At 42.4% G+C, this 16340-nt stretch overlaps 1 protein-coding gene across 1 annotated transcript in view; it reads left to right on the top strand.

Annotated features, from left to right (window-relative positions):
* Positions 1–224: 224 nt before the first annotated feature.
* Positions 225–16340, top strand: part of crim1 (cysteine rich transmembrane BMP regulator 1 (chordin-like)) — a 201832-nt gene continuing 185716 nt past the window's right edge. The window contains exon 1 of the mRNA XM_046367155.1: positions 225–1143. Coding sequence (XP_046223111.1) covers positions 843–1143 — 301 coding nt within the window. The 5' untranslated portion in view covers positions 225–842. The remainder of the gene's footprint in view (positions 1144–16340) is intronic.

The following is a 16340-nucleotide window of genomic DNA, read 5'->3' as shown; positions in this document are numbered from 1 at the left end:
CTTGAGCCCTTGCTTGGACCAAACTACACCTGCCCTGTTCCTAGACTGCATTCCCAACCCGCGTATCACTGAAAATAATACGAAGTGCTCTGAGACCAGGTTGCACTGACTCTGCGGCTTCCTGTGTTCCATATCTGGAATGAACTATCCAATGGAGCAAAGAAATGCAAGATGGGAGTGGTTCCGTTATGAGGTCACGGTGGGGGGGACTGAACTACCAAGTGGGCGCAGCAGCAGACGTAGAGAGCTACACTGGAGGACGATAACATGAGGGAGACACACTGAACCTGCGGTATCAGGAAAACATTTTGTTTCAATTAGGCAAAGCGAATCTCGCATAACAAAACGAATAGAGTAACATATTGCGCTTCCACGAGAGGGAACGGATAGATTATAGAGCATTTCTGTTGCAGTTATGGACGAACTGAATAAGAAGAATTCCCTTGCTTTCTGAGAGCGAGACGGAGTGACTCGGAGGGGAAGGAGAAGGAGACGGATGAGTACAGTGAAGAAAGTTTCCAGTTCTTAAAACAAACTGAAACTCACGATTTACAGTGCGTAACGAAGAAACCATGTATGGGATAGTTGCAGTTTCATGAGCATTTTTGACGGATCGTTTTCTTTCCTGGTTTACAAGCAACGGGGCAAAAGTTTCTCTAACGGAAAGTATTACAACCTACAGAACAAATCTAGACGGTTTACCGGAACTTTGAGCCTCTTTAGAGAACTGCGTGGTGCTTTTCGCGTTGCATAGTTTAGCTTTTTTTTGTTTTACCTCGCTGGACTGGTGATTGGGGGTCTTGGGGGGGGGGCGTTGTGGATATATATACATAGAATTCTACATGGCCTCTGCCAGGATGTACCTTATAACGAGATTAATTCTGATCTCCCTGATTTGTAAGAGCAGCCTGGCACTTTTATGTCTGCCGTGTGATGAGTCTAAATGCGAGGAGCCAAAGCATTGCTCTGGCGCGGTTGTGCTCGGTATCTGCGGCTGCTGCTCCGTCTGCGCCAAGCAGAAAAACGAAAGCTGCGGTGGTGTCTACGGTCTGTATGGGACTTGCGACCGCGGGCTGCGGTGCGTGATCAGATCGCCGCTAAACGGTGGATCCATCACGCAGTATGAGGTCGGAGTCTGTGAAGGTTTGTATTCTATTTACACTGTTTCATCATTATGAATAGAACCTATGCTCTGTTTAAAAGTTCACAGAAAACATGTCCATTGTACAAATGTATGGTTCCACTTTGGCGACGCATGACAGTCTATTATAAGCTATTGTCTCAAAATCAGATAGCGGAACACAATGCATAATAGGCTATATCATATAGAATGCATTCAAATGACTTGAAACGAATAGCAATGAGCAATGTTTGAGTTCTACAGAATGTGCACCTGGCATTTCTGTCATGATATATAATACATTCTTAGTCATATTGCTCTAGTAGGCTACTAAAAGTTAGTACACAGTAATAGGCCTAATAATGTTGTGTTAATAATAATGCTGAACATTCGTTTATTATTTTGTGGCTACTAGGAAGTTGTTACTATTTTAAAAAGTGAATGCTGTTGCTTTCCATGCTGTTTATTTATATAGTCAAGGTAGAGCTATAACTTGCAGTTGCATAAACGTGTCTCTCCATGCTGCTTGTCTGGCGGTATGGTGGGGGTCTGGAATAAGAGAGATATTGAGCAAGCGAGATGGTTAATGTGTTTGCAGCATGTCGGTTTTCCAATTATTTAGGGTATCGCTAACGGATTCATTGCTGTTGTTGGACGCGGTGCCAGCTCCTCTCTTTCCGCCGAGGCTTGTATGTTTTTCAAAGGAATATCTGCTATGCAACTCAACATACGATTCAGCCCGGTATATTTTACATTGCCACAAACGAATAGGACGTGCCCATCAAATAGGGTGGACTACCTGGAATCACAGGTGTAGCCTATTATATTTTGTGGCTATGTAGTGTTCGCAATTCGCGGTGACTCAATTAGTGACGCGGCTGTCTCGGATCTCTAGAATGCTGTAGTTTTGCGCAAGTTTATATAGCCAAATTGCACTTGTGGAATGTTGGTGAAGGTGCTCGATTCCTTGAACATTGAAGAAAAATAAATATTAATCACACCTGAGAGATTTTTATTCTATATTTCATTCCTTATACATGGGATAATCAATATGTTCAAAACAACCGACAAATTTCATGTGATTTCGTTGAAACAACGTGGAAAACTGATTGGATTTGCAAAAAGTCATCAACATAAGGAAATGTATTTTTTTCATCCAGCTCTTAACCCAAATCCAATGTCAGGGTGACATGTTCGTGGGGATTTCACGTTGAATTCACGTTAGTTCACAACTCAACCAAATGCAGCACTCCCTTTCAACTATAGAATCTGAGTGGAGAGGAAACGGATATAATGATTTTAAAGTGCAAATTAAATTGTATTTGTCACATGCGCGGAATACAACAGATGGAAGATTTAACAGTGAAATGCTTTCCTACAAGCCCTTAACCAACAATGCTTTAAGAAGTTAAGAATTTAAACAAAAAGTGTTAAGTAAAAAATAGATTAGTAGAAAATAGAAAATAGAAAAAAAAGTAACACATTTTTAAACAGCAGCAGTAAAATAACAAGTGGAGCTACAGTATATACAGGGGTACTGGTACAGAGTACAGAGTCAATGTGCGGGGCCCCCTGTTAGTCTACCTACATTTAATATGTACTTGTAGGTAGAGTTAAAGTGACTATGCATAGATTATAAACAGAGAATGTGACGTATGTGATATCTGTTTTGTCTCACTCTGAATACTTCAATAAATTCAAGCAGACTGAATGTAACCAAATAAATCAAATGGGATTCATAATATCCTACTGCTCAAAGATATGAAAGCTTTTTCCAATACATGACAATATATGTGTGGCGAGAGACAACCTCTGACAGGACTACCTGGGCTGATGACTCCTTGCTGTCCCCAGTCCACCTGGTCATGCTGCTGTTCTAGTTTCAACTGTTCTGCCTGTGGCTATTGAACCCTGACCTGTTCACCGGACGTGTTACCTTGTCCCGGACCTGCTGTTTTGGACTCTCTCTAGCGCACCTGCTGTCTCTAACTCTGAATGATCGGCTATGAAAAGCCAACTGACATTTACTCCTGAGGTGCTGACCTGTTGCACCCTCTTCAACCACTGTGATTATTATTATCTGACTCTGCTGCTCATCTACGAACATTTGAACATCTTGGCCATGTTCTGTTATAATCTCCACCCGGCACTGCCAGAAGAGGACTGGCCACCCCTCAGAGCCTGGTTCCTCTCTAGGTTTATCACTAGGTTCTAGCCTTTATAGGGAGTTTTTCCTTGCCACCGTGCTTCTACACCTGCATTGCTCGCTGTTTGGGGTTTTAGGCTGGGTTTCTGTACAGCACTTTGTGACATAGGCTGATGTAAAAACGGGCATTATAAATACATTTGATTGATTATGTAGTCCTATATGTATCCTTATTGTAGCCACAGACAGACAGAGTCTTGGAGGACGCCACAGAGGGAGACACGAGGAGTCATGTTTCAACAGGGGCAGCCATTAATGAAAACATGTTGATGAGCGTCTCAAATGTTTGCCCAGTAAGTAGCCTATGCAGTCTCTCATGCAGGTGATGTCTATTGTAAGGCATGTGGATAAAACAGCAGCTATAGTTTGTCTCTGCAATAGTCCCCTGGAGGGTTGAACCAGAGCAAAGTATGGAACACCAGTTATTGAAAGTACAGAGCATGACCTTCACCCCAGAGCACACCCCCCATCTCCAACCTTAAATGTTCCCCATTCCCCACAGGTCCTTTCCCCAACACATTAGACCTATAGTCGCCACCACCTCTCACCTCTAACCACTAATGTTCTCTAGCTCAGAGGCCCTATATTCACCCAGCACATCAGAGCCCCATAATTCACCACCACTTACATACCTGCTGCTGTTCATAGTGTCACAGAGGCAGAGCACACAATGTGTCATGCCTCATGACAGCTATAATGTCAGCTTACTCATTTTGAATGATGATGAGTGTCACAACGACGCAGGCGGTGCACAGGCCTTTGTTGGTGTAACACAGGGGGCTCGACTCAGCCAGTCTTCCGAGGTACCACAGTCTGATATTGTTATCAGCGGAGAGCGTCCCTCTTTACGCGAAGGGTCAGATTAAATAAATGCCTTTTAGCCCCTGAATTTATACCCACGCAGTCCCAAGCCAGGTAGGTGTTGAAAGGATTCTGATCACATTTCCAAAATCAACAGATTATGTCAGCCAAAGCCAGTGACACTCACTGATCACTCTCAATTTGGACAATCACACCGGGTAAGGGTTTAAGTGGCTTACCCCGAGCTCACATCCAACAGATCCCCAGAACAGTACCTGGCTAACAGCTCACCTCTAACAGATCCCCAGAACACTGCCCGGCTAACAGCTCACCTCTAACAGATCCCTAGAACACTGCCCGGCTAACAGCTCACCTCTAACAGATCCCCAGAACACTGCCCGGCTAACAGCTCACCTCTAACAGATGCCTAGAACACTGCCCGGCTAACAGCTCACCTCTAACAGATCCCCAGAACAGTACCTGGCTAACAGTTCACCTCTAACAGATCCCCAGAACAGGTCCTGGCTAACAGCTCACCTCTAACAGATCCATAGAACAGTACCTGGCTAACAGCTCACCTCTAACAGATCCCCAGAACACTACCCGGCTAACAGCTCACCTCTAACAGGTCCCCAGAACACGGCCTGGCTAACAGCTCACCTCTAACAGATCCCCAGAACAGTACCTGGCTAACAGCTCACCTCTAACAGATCCCCAGAACAGTACCCGGCTAACAGCTCACCTCTAACAGGTCCCCAGAACAGTACCTGGCTAACAGCTCACCTCTAACAGATCCCCAGAACACGGCCTGGCTAACAGCTCATCTCCAACAGATCCCTAGAACACTGTCCGGCTAACAGCTCATCTCCAACAGATCCCTAGAACACTGTCCGGCTAACAGCTCATCTCCAACAGATCCCTAGAACACTGTCCGGCTAACAGCTCATCTCCAACAGATCCCTAGAACACTGCCAGGCTAACAGCTCATCTCCAACAGATCCCTAGAACACTGCCCGGCTAACAGCTCATCTCCAACAGATCCCTAGAACACTGCCTGGCTAACAGCTCATCTCCAACAGATCCCCAGAACACTGCCTGGCTAACGGGACAACATGTAACAAAGAGCACCATCAGACTGGATTCTCTCTGGAGGCTCTGAGGGTTCAGGGTCGTCCCACTTGGGATGAGGGCCCTGCTGTGGATGTTATATATTTGTTTCTGTCCCAGTTCCCCAGTTAGTGCTGTCGGATGGTCAGGGTCTCAGGGGATATTATCTACTCTCTGCCACAGAAGTTACATTACCGCCCAGGCAGCTGGGCAGGCAGGCTTACAGGCAGCTCCAGCTTCAGGCCATTTCACTGCCTTCAGGTTCTCAGCACAGCAGCACTGCAATGTCCTTTACAACATACTGACTCTCTGACACCCTATCTGTCATTTCTATTTCTACATCATTTTGCCATTGCATAGTTTGACAGCCATTTGAGTGAAAAACACCTGCAATGATTATTGTTATCCGACTCTGAAAAGGAGAACAGCACCACCACAAAAGTGTTTGTAGTCAGTCATTGACATGGTTTTTGAAGTATGTGGAATAATAATCTCTCATGAATATGTATGCATGTCTCACTGAATTATACATCTTTCACAGAATGTTTAGAGGAACAAGAGGAGGAAGGAATGAGTGTGTCCTGTTCACGCGGGCCTATTAAAGAGGAAATTGTGATAAGGAATAGGTTCTACCCTGTCCTTGATGTTAACCATATTGGAAGTCATTGATTACGTGCACCAGTTGTTTAGCGTCTGAAAGGTCTGTCTCATAGGAATAGCTCCCAGGTCTACCGGGGGGCAAAATGCAAATAATTAAAAAATATATACCATTTAGCAGATGCTTTTATCCAAAGAAACGTACAAAACAATAAGTACATAACATGTTTGTGTATGTGGCAGCATTTGGAATCAAACCCACAACCCCGGTGTTACTACACCACCTTCCCCTAGCCTCAATGGGGCTTGCACGATAGGGTCTTCTTGAGGTTGTCTGTCACGCAACGCAGAGCCTTCAAGTGAGCCCAAATGGCAAAGCTATAACTGTGAATGACTTTGAAGTGACACTGTTCTAAATAGGTGTGCCATGTATCCCAAGCATGATTTTATTTTATCAGGATCTCTTTTAGTCCCCATTTGGACTAATCTTCCAAGAGTCCTTAACATTAAAATACAATTTATAATATAAACACACTTTCACATATAACACACTATTACAAACATACACTAGCATAATGACACAATAAATACTCAATCTAAAAAAATATTGATTCTTCATCTACTATAGTCCCACAACATTTCTATATACTATATTTAAATGGTTTTTAAATAATGTTTAAACTTATATATTGAAAGGTTATAGTTTGCTCAGTTAATTTATTCCATTTCTTTATTGCTCTAAATCGAAAAGTTATTTTGCCCATTTATTTTTTCTGTCTCGATAACGCATAGATGGTGGACAATCTATTCCTAGTATTTACGGAATGTCTGTCTCTTACCAACTGAATACCGTTGTGAATAGAACTTGGCCGTTTTAAATGATGTATATTATAAAATAAGATAAGCACGTTATTTTCAATTATCTTGTCGATTGATGACCAACCAAGAACAAGCATGGAGTTCCTTGCACACCACGGTGTCACAATATACCATTGTCACATTGTTTGAGTGGCTCTTGGGTGTTGTCCCATTAATGTTCATGGTCTCTCAATGAGTAATAGGCTAAACAAACCAGATGACAATTGTACAATTACAGAAATGGTTAAGTAATGATCATAACCAATGAGTCTATGAGAAAACTGACTGGTTTGTTTCCAGCGTGGATTATCATTGTGGTTATGAACTCATCTAAAGATAATTAATCAACCATTGGACTGTGGTCAGTACAAGATTCATTGCATCAGTGCCTTTCAAATCTAAATTAAAGTCCCTCCATGGAGGCCCAGTAGCAGTGTTGATCAAATGTTGATTGTAAAATTAAATGTCATTGAGATAAGACCAGGGCTGTGCCAAAAAGCTAGAAAAACATGCACTCACTGCATGCTGTGCAATATGGCTGGATCCCTTGTTTTTCAAATGGTAATGTGGCGAAATGAAATTGGTTTCATTCTATACTGAACAAAAATATAAACGCAATATGTAAAGTGTTGGTCCCATTTTTCATGAGCTGAAATAAAAAGATCCCAGAAATGTTCCATACTTTCAAAAAGCTTATTTCTCTGAAATTCTGTGTACAAATTTGTTTACATCCCTGTTAGTGAGCATTTCTTCTTTGGTAGATTAGCTCAGTTGGTAGATTATAGTGCTTGCAATTCCAGGATAGTGGGTTCAATCCCAGGGCCACACATACTTAAAAATGTATGTATGTTATATGCTATATGCTATAAATGCTATATGTTATAGGTTTCACCCCGTGGAAATTATGGTCTGAATGGATTGGAGTCATGATGGCGGACTCCATCAAGCTGGGTGACACCATGGGTGTGTCCCAAATGGCACCCTATTCCCTATGTAGTGCACCACTTTTGTCCAGAGCCGTATGGGAATAGCGTGCCATTTGGGACACAGACAGTGGTCTGGATTAACGTCCTCTTTGGCAGAGCCACTATGACATGATGGAGCAAGCTAAGTGATTATCATGGCTGTCTTGTTTCAAAGATAATCATTTTATGCAACAAAAAATAGTTTGTGTTGTTATTATAGTGAACAAAAATATCAACACAACATGTAAAGTGTTGGTCCCATGTTTCGAGCTGAAATAAAAGATCCCAGAAATGTTCCATACGCATAAAAATATTATTTCTCTCAAATTTGGTGCACAAATCTGTCTACATACCTGTTAGTGAGCATTTCTCCTTTGCGAAGATAATCCATCCACCTGACAGGTGTAGATTATCAAGAAACTGATTAAACAGCATGATCATTACACAGGTGCACCTTGTGCTAGGAAAATAAAAGGCCATTCTAAATGTGCAGTTTTGCCACACAGCACAATGCCACAGATGTCTCAAGTTTTGATGGAGCGTGCAATTGGCACGCTGACTGCTGTAATGTCCACCCGAGCTGTTACCAGAGAATTGAATGTTCCTTTCTTGACAACCGCAGACCGACCACGTGTAACCACGCCAGCCAAGGACCTCCACATCCGTCTTCTTCACCTGCGGGTTCATCTGAGCAGAGGGAGAGAGGGTGGGGGGGGGGGGGTACTTCTGTCTGTAATAAAAACATAAAACCATGCTGATTGGCTGTGCCTGGCCCCAAACTGGGTGGGCCTATGCCCTCCCAGGCCCACCCATGGTTGCGTCCCTGCCCTGTCATGTGAAATCCATAGATTAGGGCCTAATTTATTTATTTAAATTGACTGATTTATATGAACTATAACTCAGTAAAATCTTTGAAATGGTTGCATGTTGCGTTTATATTTTGGTTTATATTTTTGTTCAGTATACATAGACATGACTGTCTTCTGTCAGGAAGATGGTTAAATCGTTGAGAGGAACTAGGACACGTATTTCTCTTGTTTTAACAGTTTACTCTTAGAATGTGTGCACTTGGCTCACAGAAGCGTATCTGAAAGGTAGCGAAGCTGGCTGCTTGTCAGACTGGCAAGCCTGATGCCAAATAATTTAGTGCTTTAAAGACAACATTAAATAATTCTGAGTGACAAAAAAACAGGAATCCAATGTAACAGAGATTCTAACACGAGGATAGAATGTTCTGTTTTTGTGTGTGTTCTGCTGCTGTTTAGCATTAATCTCTAGCTTCTCTATACAAGCTACATGCATGCTATGGCATAAGGGTTGGAGAGGAATAATAATAATATATTTGCTTAGCTCACACCCTTGTCTAAGGCGACATGCATAGGTTACATTTTTACTCTGTGATGTTAGCCATTTATGCAGCTGGGTTATTTACAAAATGGGATGAGATCCACAAAAATCCATTCCCAAGAGCTTCCTGTTAGACAGATGACCACCTGGGACTTACAGACAGGGTTTTAAGGTGCAGTTCTCTAAATGGGGTTTAAAGATACAGTTCTCTAAACCAGGTTTAAAGGTTAGTTTCTCCTGAACAAGATTTAAAGGTGTAGTTATCTAAACAGGGGTTAAAGGTGCAGTTCTCCTAAACAAGCTTTAAATATGAAGTTCTCTAAACAAGATTTATGCTGCTGCTACTCTCTGTTTATCATATATGCATAGTCACTTTAACTATACATTCATGTACATACTACCTCAATTGGTCCGACCAACCAGTGCTCCCGCACATTGGCTAACAGGGCTATCTGCATTGTGTCCCGCCACCCACCACCTGCCAACCCCTCTTTTACACTACTGCTACTCTCTGTTCATCATATATGCATAGTCACTTTAACCATATCTACATGTAGATACTACCTCAATCAGCCCGACTAACCGGTGTCTGTATGTAGCCTCGCTACTGTATTTAGCCTGTCTTTTTACTGTTGTTTTATTTCTTTACTTACCTAACACCTTTCTTGCACTATTGGTTAGAGCCTGTAAGTAAGCATTTCACTGTAATGTATTTGACGCACGTGACAAAAAAACTTTGTTTTGATTTGAAGATTTAAAGGTAAAGTTCTCAAAGCAAGATTTAAAGGTGATTGCTTAAAACAAGATTTAAAGGTGAAGTTCTCTAAACAAGATTATTTGAAGGTGCAGTTCTCTAAACAGGGTTTAAAAGTGCAGTTAACCTAAACGGTACACCATATAGTGCTGCCATCACCTATTAAAAAAGGGGACAATAGTCATGCCTATTATAGGTATTGGTTGAAGCTCAGTGTTAAATAAAATCTCCCTATCATCATATGTAAGCCAATATGACACCAATCTTGATGACATTTTGCAAATCAACTTCATTGGAAGTACAGAACACACTCCCCGTCTCTCTTCACGAGCTGTCCGTCCATTACCAAGAACCACATACTAGATTTTTTAACAGGGTCGTTAGCAACTGAGTTTGAATTTCTTCAGGATTGGTGGGTCCCCTGCGATTAGCATGAGGTTGTAAGTAACAAGAACATTTCCCAGGACATAGACATATCTGATATTGATATTAATCTAACTGCTGCACTGTCCAATGTACAGTAGCTATTACAGTGAAAGAATACCATGCTATTGTTTGAGGAAAGTGTACAGTTTTGAACATAAAAAGTTATTAATAAACAAATTTGGCACATTTGGGCAGTCTTGATTCAGAATTTGGACCTAAAAAAAGATAGGAGTCACAAAAAGCACAAATTGAGATAAAATGAATCACTAACCTTTGATGATCTTCATCAGATGACACTCATAGGACTTCATGTCACACAATACATGTATGTCTTGTTTGATAAAGTTCATATTTATACAAAAAATATGATTTTACATTGGCGCGTTACGTTCACTAGTTCAAAAACATCCAGTGATTTTGCATAGCCAAATTGATTCAACATAAATACTCATCATAAATGTAGATGATAATACAAGTTATACACATGGAATTATAGATATACCTCTCCTTATAATGCACCCACTGTGTCAGATTTCAAAAAAACTTTACGGAAAAAAACAAACCATGCAATAATCTGAGACGGCGCTCAGAAAAATAATCAAATTAGCCACCATGTTGGAGTCAACAGAAACCAGAAATTATATGATAAATATTCCCTTACCTTTGATGATCTTCATCAAAATGCACTCCCAGGAATCACAGTTCCACAATAAATGCTTGATTTGTTTGATAATGTCCGTTATTTATGTCCAAGTAGCTACTTTTGTTAACGCGTTTAGTACACATATCCAAACGCTCGTGCATTACCAAGGACAAAAACTTCAAAAGGTTATATTACAGGTCGAAGAAACATTTCAAACTAAGTATAGAATCAATCATTAGGATGTTTTTATCATAAATCTTCAATATAGTTCCAACCTGAGAATTCCTTTGTGTCTAGAGGAGCAATGGACCGCAAGTCGATATCATGTGGAATGCACGTGACCAGGAAATGGCTCTCTGCCAGTAACCTGACTCATTCAGCTCTTATTCAGTCCCACAAGATAGTAGAAGCCGTATTCAAGTTTCTAAAGACGGTTGACATCTAATGGAAGCCCTAGGAAGTGCAACTTCATTCATATCCCAATGTGAATTTAATAGGGCCTGGGTTGAAAATATACCAACCCGCAGATTTCTCACTTCCTGTTTGGATTTCTTCTCAGGTTTTTGCCTGCCATATGAGTTCTGTTATACTCACAGACATCATTCAGACTGTTTTCAGAGTGTTTTCTATCCAATACTAATAATAATATGCATATATTAGCAACTGAGACTGAGGAGCAGGCATTTTACTCTGGTCACCTCGAAAACCTTGGTAGAGCATGGATGGAATAGGCATTGTGTTGCTCATGAATTTCCCTTCTTTTCTGTTTCAGACCAATGCCTATTCTCACTTCAAACAAAGTTTTTTGTTTTTAATAACCACTATTATTGTTGTAGTAGGATGTCCCTTGGGCGTATCCGTACCTATGTAGGACATGCGAGGGTTAGGTTAATAAACAGGCTGGAGCTAGAACCTCGTTGTCGCACGTCCTTATTTTAGATCATACTACATGGTGTCAGAAGTGGTTTTAAATTCACATAAATGTGAAGAACATACCAAGTAAATCATACATTCAGGCTGTTTCAAAGCAGGGAGGGTACAGTGTTGGAGATAAAACAGAGCATATCATTATTTTGCTAGCTAACGAGCAAGGACTAGGTTACTGCTAAGCAACATGTTGCAAGAGGAAGAAGCTGGCGGGATTTCAGGGTTTGCAACTCCAAGTTCAACGGGCTCTGGTGCAAACACGGACAGGCCAGTGGCTAGTGCTGACGGATTTTGCATTAGTCCCCCGGAAAATTTGGTTTGTATGGACATTCAAAACTGGCCTAAATGGATCAGGCGCTTTGAAAGGTACAGAGTAGCATCAGGCTTAAACGTGAAAAATGAGGCATTTCAAGTTAATACACTGATCTACTCTATGGGTGATGAAGCCGAGGATATATTAAATGCTTCAACGTTGACCGAGGAAGAGAAACTTAACTACAGCGCCGTTAAAGACTGTTTTGAAATGCATTTTGTAGGGAGACACAACATTATTTTTGAGAGAGCTAGGTTTAATGTGCAAACAGGAGCAGGGTAGAAGAAGGTGACTACAAAATCCGCCTGAAAGAGGATGCTATCCCCTATGCCCTTACCACACCCCCGCCGGGTGCCTATCCCTTTATTGGCCAGAGTAAAGGAAGAGTTGGGGAGGATGGAAGAAATTGGGGCTGTGTTTAAAATAGAGAGTCCCACAGACTGGTGTGCAGGGATGGTGGTGGTCCCAAAAGTCAATGGGGAAATAAGGATCTGTGTGGACATGACTAAATTGAATGAGGCACTCTGCAGAGAGAGACACATCTTACCATCAGTCGAGCAGTCACTGGCTCAGTTGGATGGCTCACAAGTCTTCACAAAGCTGGATGCCCGCTCAAGTTTCTGGCAGATACCGCTGTCATCAGAGAGTAGGGCACTCACAACGTATATAACAACGTTTTGCCGTTAGTGTTTTAATGTTTTGTCATTTGGAATCGCTTCCGGTCCTGACGCATGTCCCAGCTGTTGGATGGGCTGAGAGGCGTCATAGTCCACGCGGATGATGTGCTCGTGTATGGAAGGGACAGAGCAGAACATGATGTAAGGCTCACAGCAGTTCTGACCCGACTCCAGGAGACTGGCCTGACACTCAATGAAAAATGCACTTTTGCACAATCAGAGGTCTTGTTCTTGGGACACAAAATCAGTGCAGCTGAACCCAGAGAAGATCAGCGCCATCACAGATATGCCCAGACCCAAGAACGTGGCTGAAGTCAGGACCTTCTAAGGCATAGCCACATATGTGGGTAAGTTCCTCCCACAGTTCTCAGATACACCCAAATCTCTGAGAGACTTACTAGCCAAAGAGAATGACTGGTCATGGGGTCGCATGCAACAAGCAGCGTTTGACAAAATCAAAGGAGATCTGGCCTCACAGAGAGTGTTAAGACAAAAGTATCAACAGATGCATCATCCTTTGGGCTAGGGGCGGTCCTCACACAGATGTAGGACAACATGGAGTGGCGTGCAGCAGATTGCATAGGAGCAACAATGAGACCACATCTGCCAACAGATAGTGCAGCAATGCAAAAAGGGATGGCCCAGGCAGGAGGAACTGCCTCAACTGCTGAAGCCCTATTGGGTGCACCAAAGTGACTTCCACTGTAATGGAGACCTTCTCATGAAAGGACAACGGATAGTTATCCCAGAGACTCTACAACCAGAAATGCTAGACAGAGTGCATGATGGACACATGGGAATAACCAAATGCAGACTGAGGGCTCAACAGTCAGTGTGGTGGCTTGGTCTGAGTACTCAGATTGCCAAGCTAGTGGCCCAGTGTGAGGTCTGTACAAAATGTCAACCTTGTCATCCGGAGCCAATGATGGCAACGGAGCTGCCAAAACAGCCATAGCAAAAGGTAGGGGTGGATATGTTCTATTGGAAAAATGACACTGATCTGCTAGTGGTAGATTACTACTCAAGATACATTGAAATAGCAAAGACACGCATAACCACATCAGCTGGTGTTATCAATGGATTAAAGTCAATTTTTTCCAGGCAAGGGGTCGCTGAGGTCCTGGTTACAGAAAACGCTCCCCAGTTCTCTGTGAGCTCCTTTTCTGCTTTTGCCGCAGAATATGACTTCATACATGTGACCAGTAGCCCCTACCATGCAGAGTAATGGTGAGGCAGAGAGAGCTGTGAAAACAGTCACAGGACTGCTGAAAAAGAACAAGGATCCATACAGGGCTCTGTTAGCTTACAGAGTTACACCACTGCATCATGGGCCGTCGCCTTCCCGAGCTCCTGATGGGCAGGAGGCTGCGTTCCCCATTGCCTTTCTCGCCGGCTCAACTTAAACCGCGATGGCCTAACAGGAAGGACTTCCCTGAGAGGGACAAACGTCTGAAACAAACATAAACTGGAGACTTTAATCGGAGACACCGTGCTAAGGAGAGGCCAGAGCTGACCGAAGGTCAACGTGTGTGGATTACAAACTCAAAGACATCAGCAATAGTGCTGAGGAAAGCGGATGCCCCACGCTCCTATGTGGTGGACACAGGCTCAGAAGAGGTACGAAGGAACAAAACACACCTCAGCTCTTAAAGATCCACCAGCCATACAGACTGAGGCCACAGAAAATGCACAAAAAGAGGGTGAAGGAGAGAGAATCATCACAGAGTCACAAGCGTGCCCAAAAAGGGATGTGAAGCCACCAGAGTGGCTGAAAGACTATGTTACGTGAAGAGAAAACATACTGTTGGGGACCATACCCAGCAAAAAGAGACTGTACCTAAGTTAGTGTTTATACTGTGTGATTGAATGCTTTCATACTGTTTCAGGATGGGAAGTAGCATGTTAGAGAATAATACTGGTTTCCAAATTGGATTTCAGTTATGCTTCAGTGGTTATGCATGTTGAGTTCTTGTTCATGGCAGAGGGGAAGATGTAGTAGGATGTCCCTTGGGGGTATCCGTACCTATGTAGGACATGCGAGGGTTAGGTTAATAAACAGGCTGGAGCTAGAACCTCGTTGTCGCGCGTCCTTATTTTAGATCATACTACAATTGTGGCTAGAGTTTCAGTCTTTTCATTGATAAAGATTTCCATCAGGCGTAATTGTCAAGCATCATTAGCACATGACAAACACTCCCGTACACAGATGCACCTGAAGCATGTACATTAACCATGACTCTCCTCATTAGTGTTGTGCTCAGAACACAGATGTTCCTTCTCATTTGCAGGTTTGCACTGATAGTGGAACCAAACTTCTGCTGTCTGTTCTCAGAAGCAGTTATGTTCTGTCTGCTCTCAGTCTCAAATGTTCTCTTTTTCAACCACTTTTAATGACATCCATCCATCTAAAAATCCATCTAAAACTAAACGACACAATCTGTAATTTGAACAGGCTGACTCTGCCACTTTGTTTGGTAAGCTGAGCAATGGGGCTCTGGAAGTAACCATCTCAAACTTAAAATCTCCTGTCAGAAGGAATGGTTGCCTGATGGCTATATAAAAATAACAGAATATAGATTATATCAGTAGAGCGGCGCATAGGGGTTGTGAACCAGCCAAGCTAAACCAATCCCAGATGCCTATTCTCTTACACCCTCCAGTCATTTGCTGGGTTGATTTATGAATGGATTTCAACTCAATAAAATATTGTTCCACTCACTATAATGTGATTTGGGGGATTAAACTGTGAGATAACAGAAAGAAATGAAGACACATTTAATTGAGTGACGCCAGAGGCCATGACAGGCTCACCAGCTCAAGTAAAATCCAGAACACTCGGTGGTGAGACAACCTTTTAACACCTTTGCCCAAAGATGGATGTGCCTGCTGTGACTGCCGTCAAGGGTGATTTTGTGCCCCAGTGTTTTTCTGATGCTCCCACAAATAGGGCCAGTGAAGGCTGGATTAAATTTGGTGTCTGTAGTGAGGGAAGACAAGCGGAAATGTTTACCTCTTCCTCCAATGCTTCTTCCTTGTCACACTCCCCCCCTTTCGTCCCTGAAGTCTCTCAAACAGACTGGGGTTCAAATACTAATACGAACTAATTTCAAATACTTTACCTGGGCTTGATTGTGCTTGCCTGGCATAGAATAGTTGCAAACCCCAATTATCTTGCACTCCAGGCAGACTAGAGCAAATGCTAAAAGTGTTGGAAAGACTTAAAATAGTATTTGAGCCCAGGTATGCCATCAATCGTGGGCCCGGGAGAAGTGATAGAATTTCAAGGGCTGGATAGTGGATATAATTTAGGACCAGAAGAAAAGATGGAGGGGTTAGGGTTGGCTGGCAGAACTAAAGAAATAAAGCCCTAGGTTAGAATCCTGAGCTAGCAAAAATGCAAGTCCAGGATAGGAAGAGCAGAGCATCTTCTGTAGCTACTGTAAATCCATAAAAAATATCCTCTTTTCTTAAAAGCAAGAACCATTTTTATTTGTGCTTTTGTTGCATCATTTTGTCAGACGACGATAGTTCTTTAATTTTCCTCTCCTACGCGAAATTACTGTACATTTAAAAGCTTAAATGTTTGAAATATCTTTGTT

This window comes from Oncorhynchus gorbuscha, linkage group LG10, assembly GCF_021184085.1.
Source record: "Oncorhynchus gorbuscha isolate QuinsamMale2020 ecotype Even-year linkage group LG10, OgorEven_v1.0, whole genome shotgun sequence".
NCBI lineage: Eukaryota > Metazoa > Chordata > Actinopteri > Salmoniformes > Salmonidae > Oncorhynchus > Oncorhynchus gorbuscha.
This window is presented reverse-complemented; position numbering and strand designations above follow the sequence as displayed.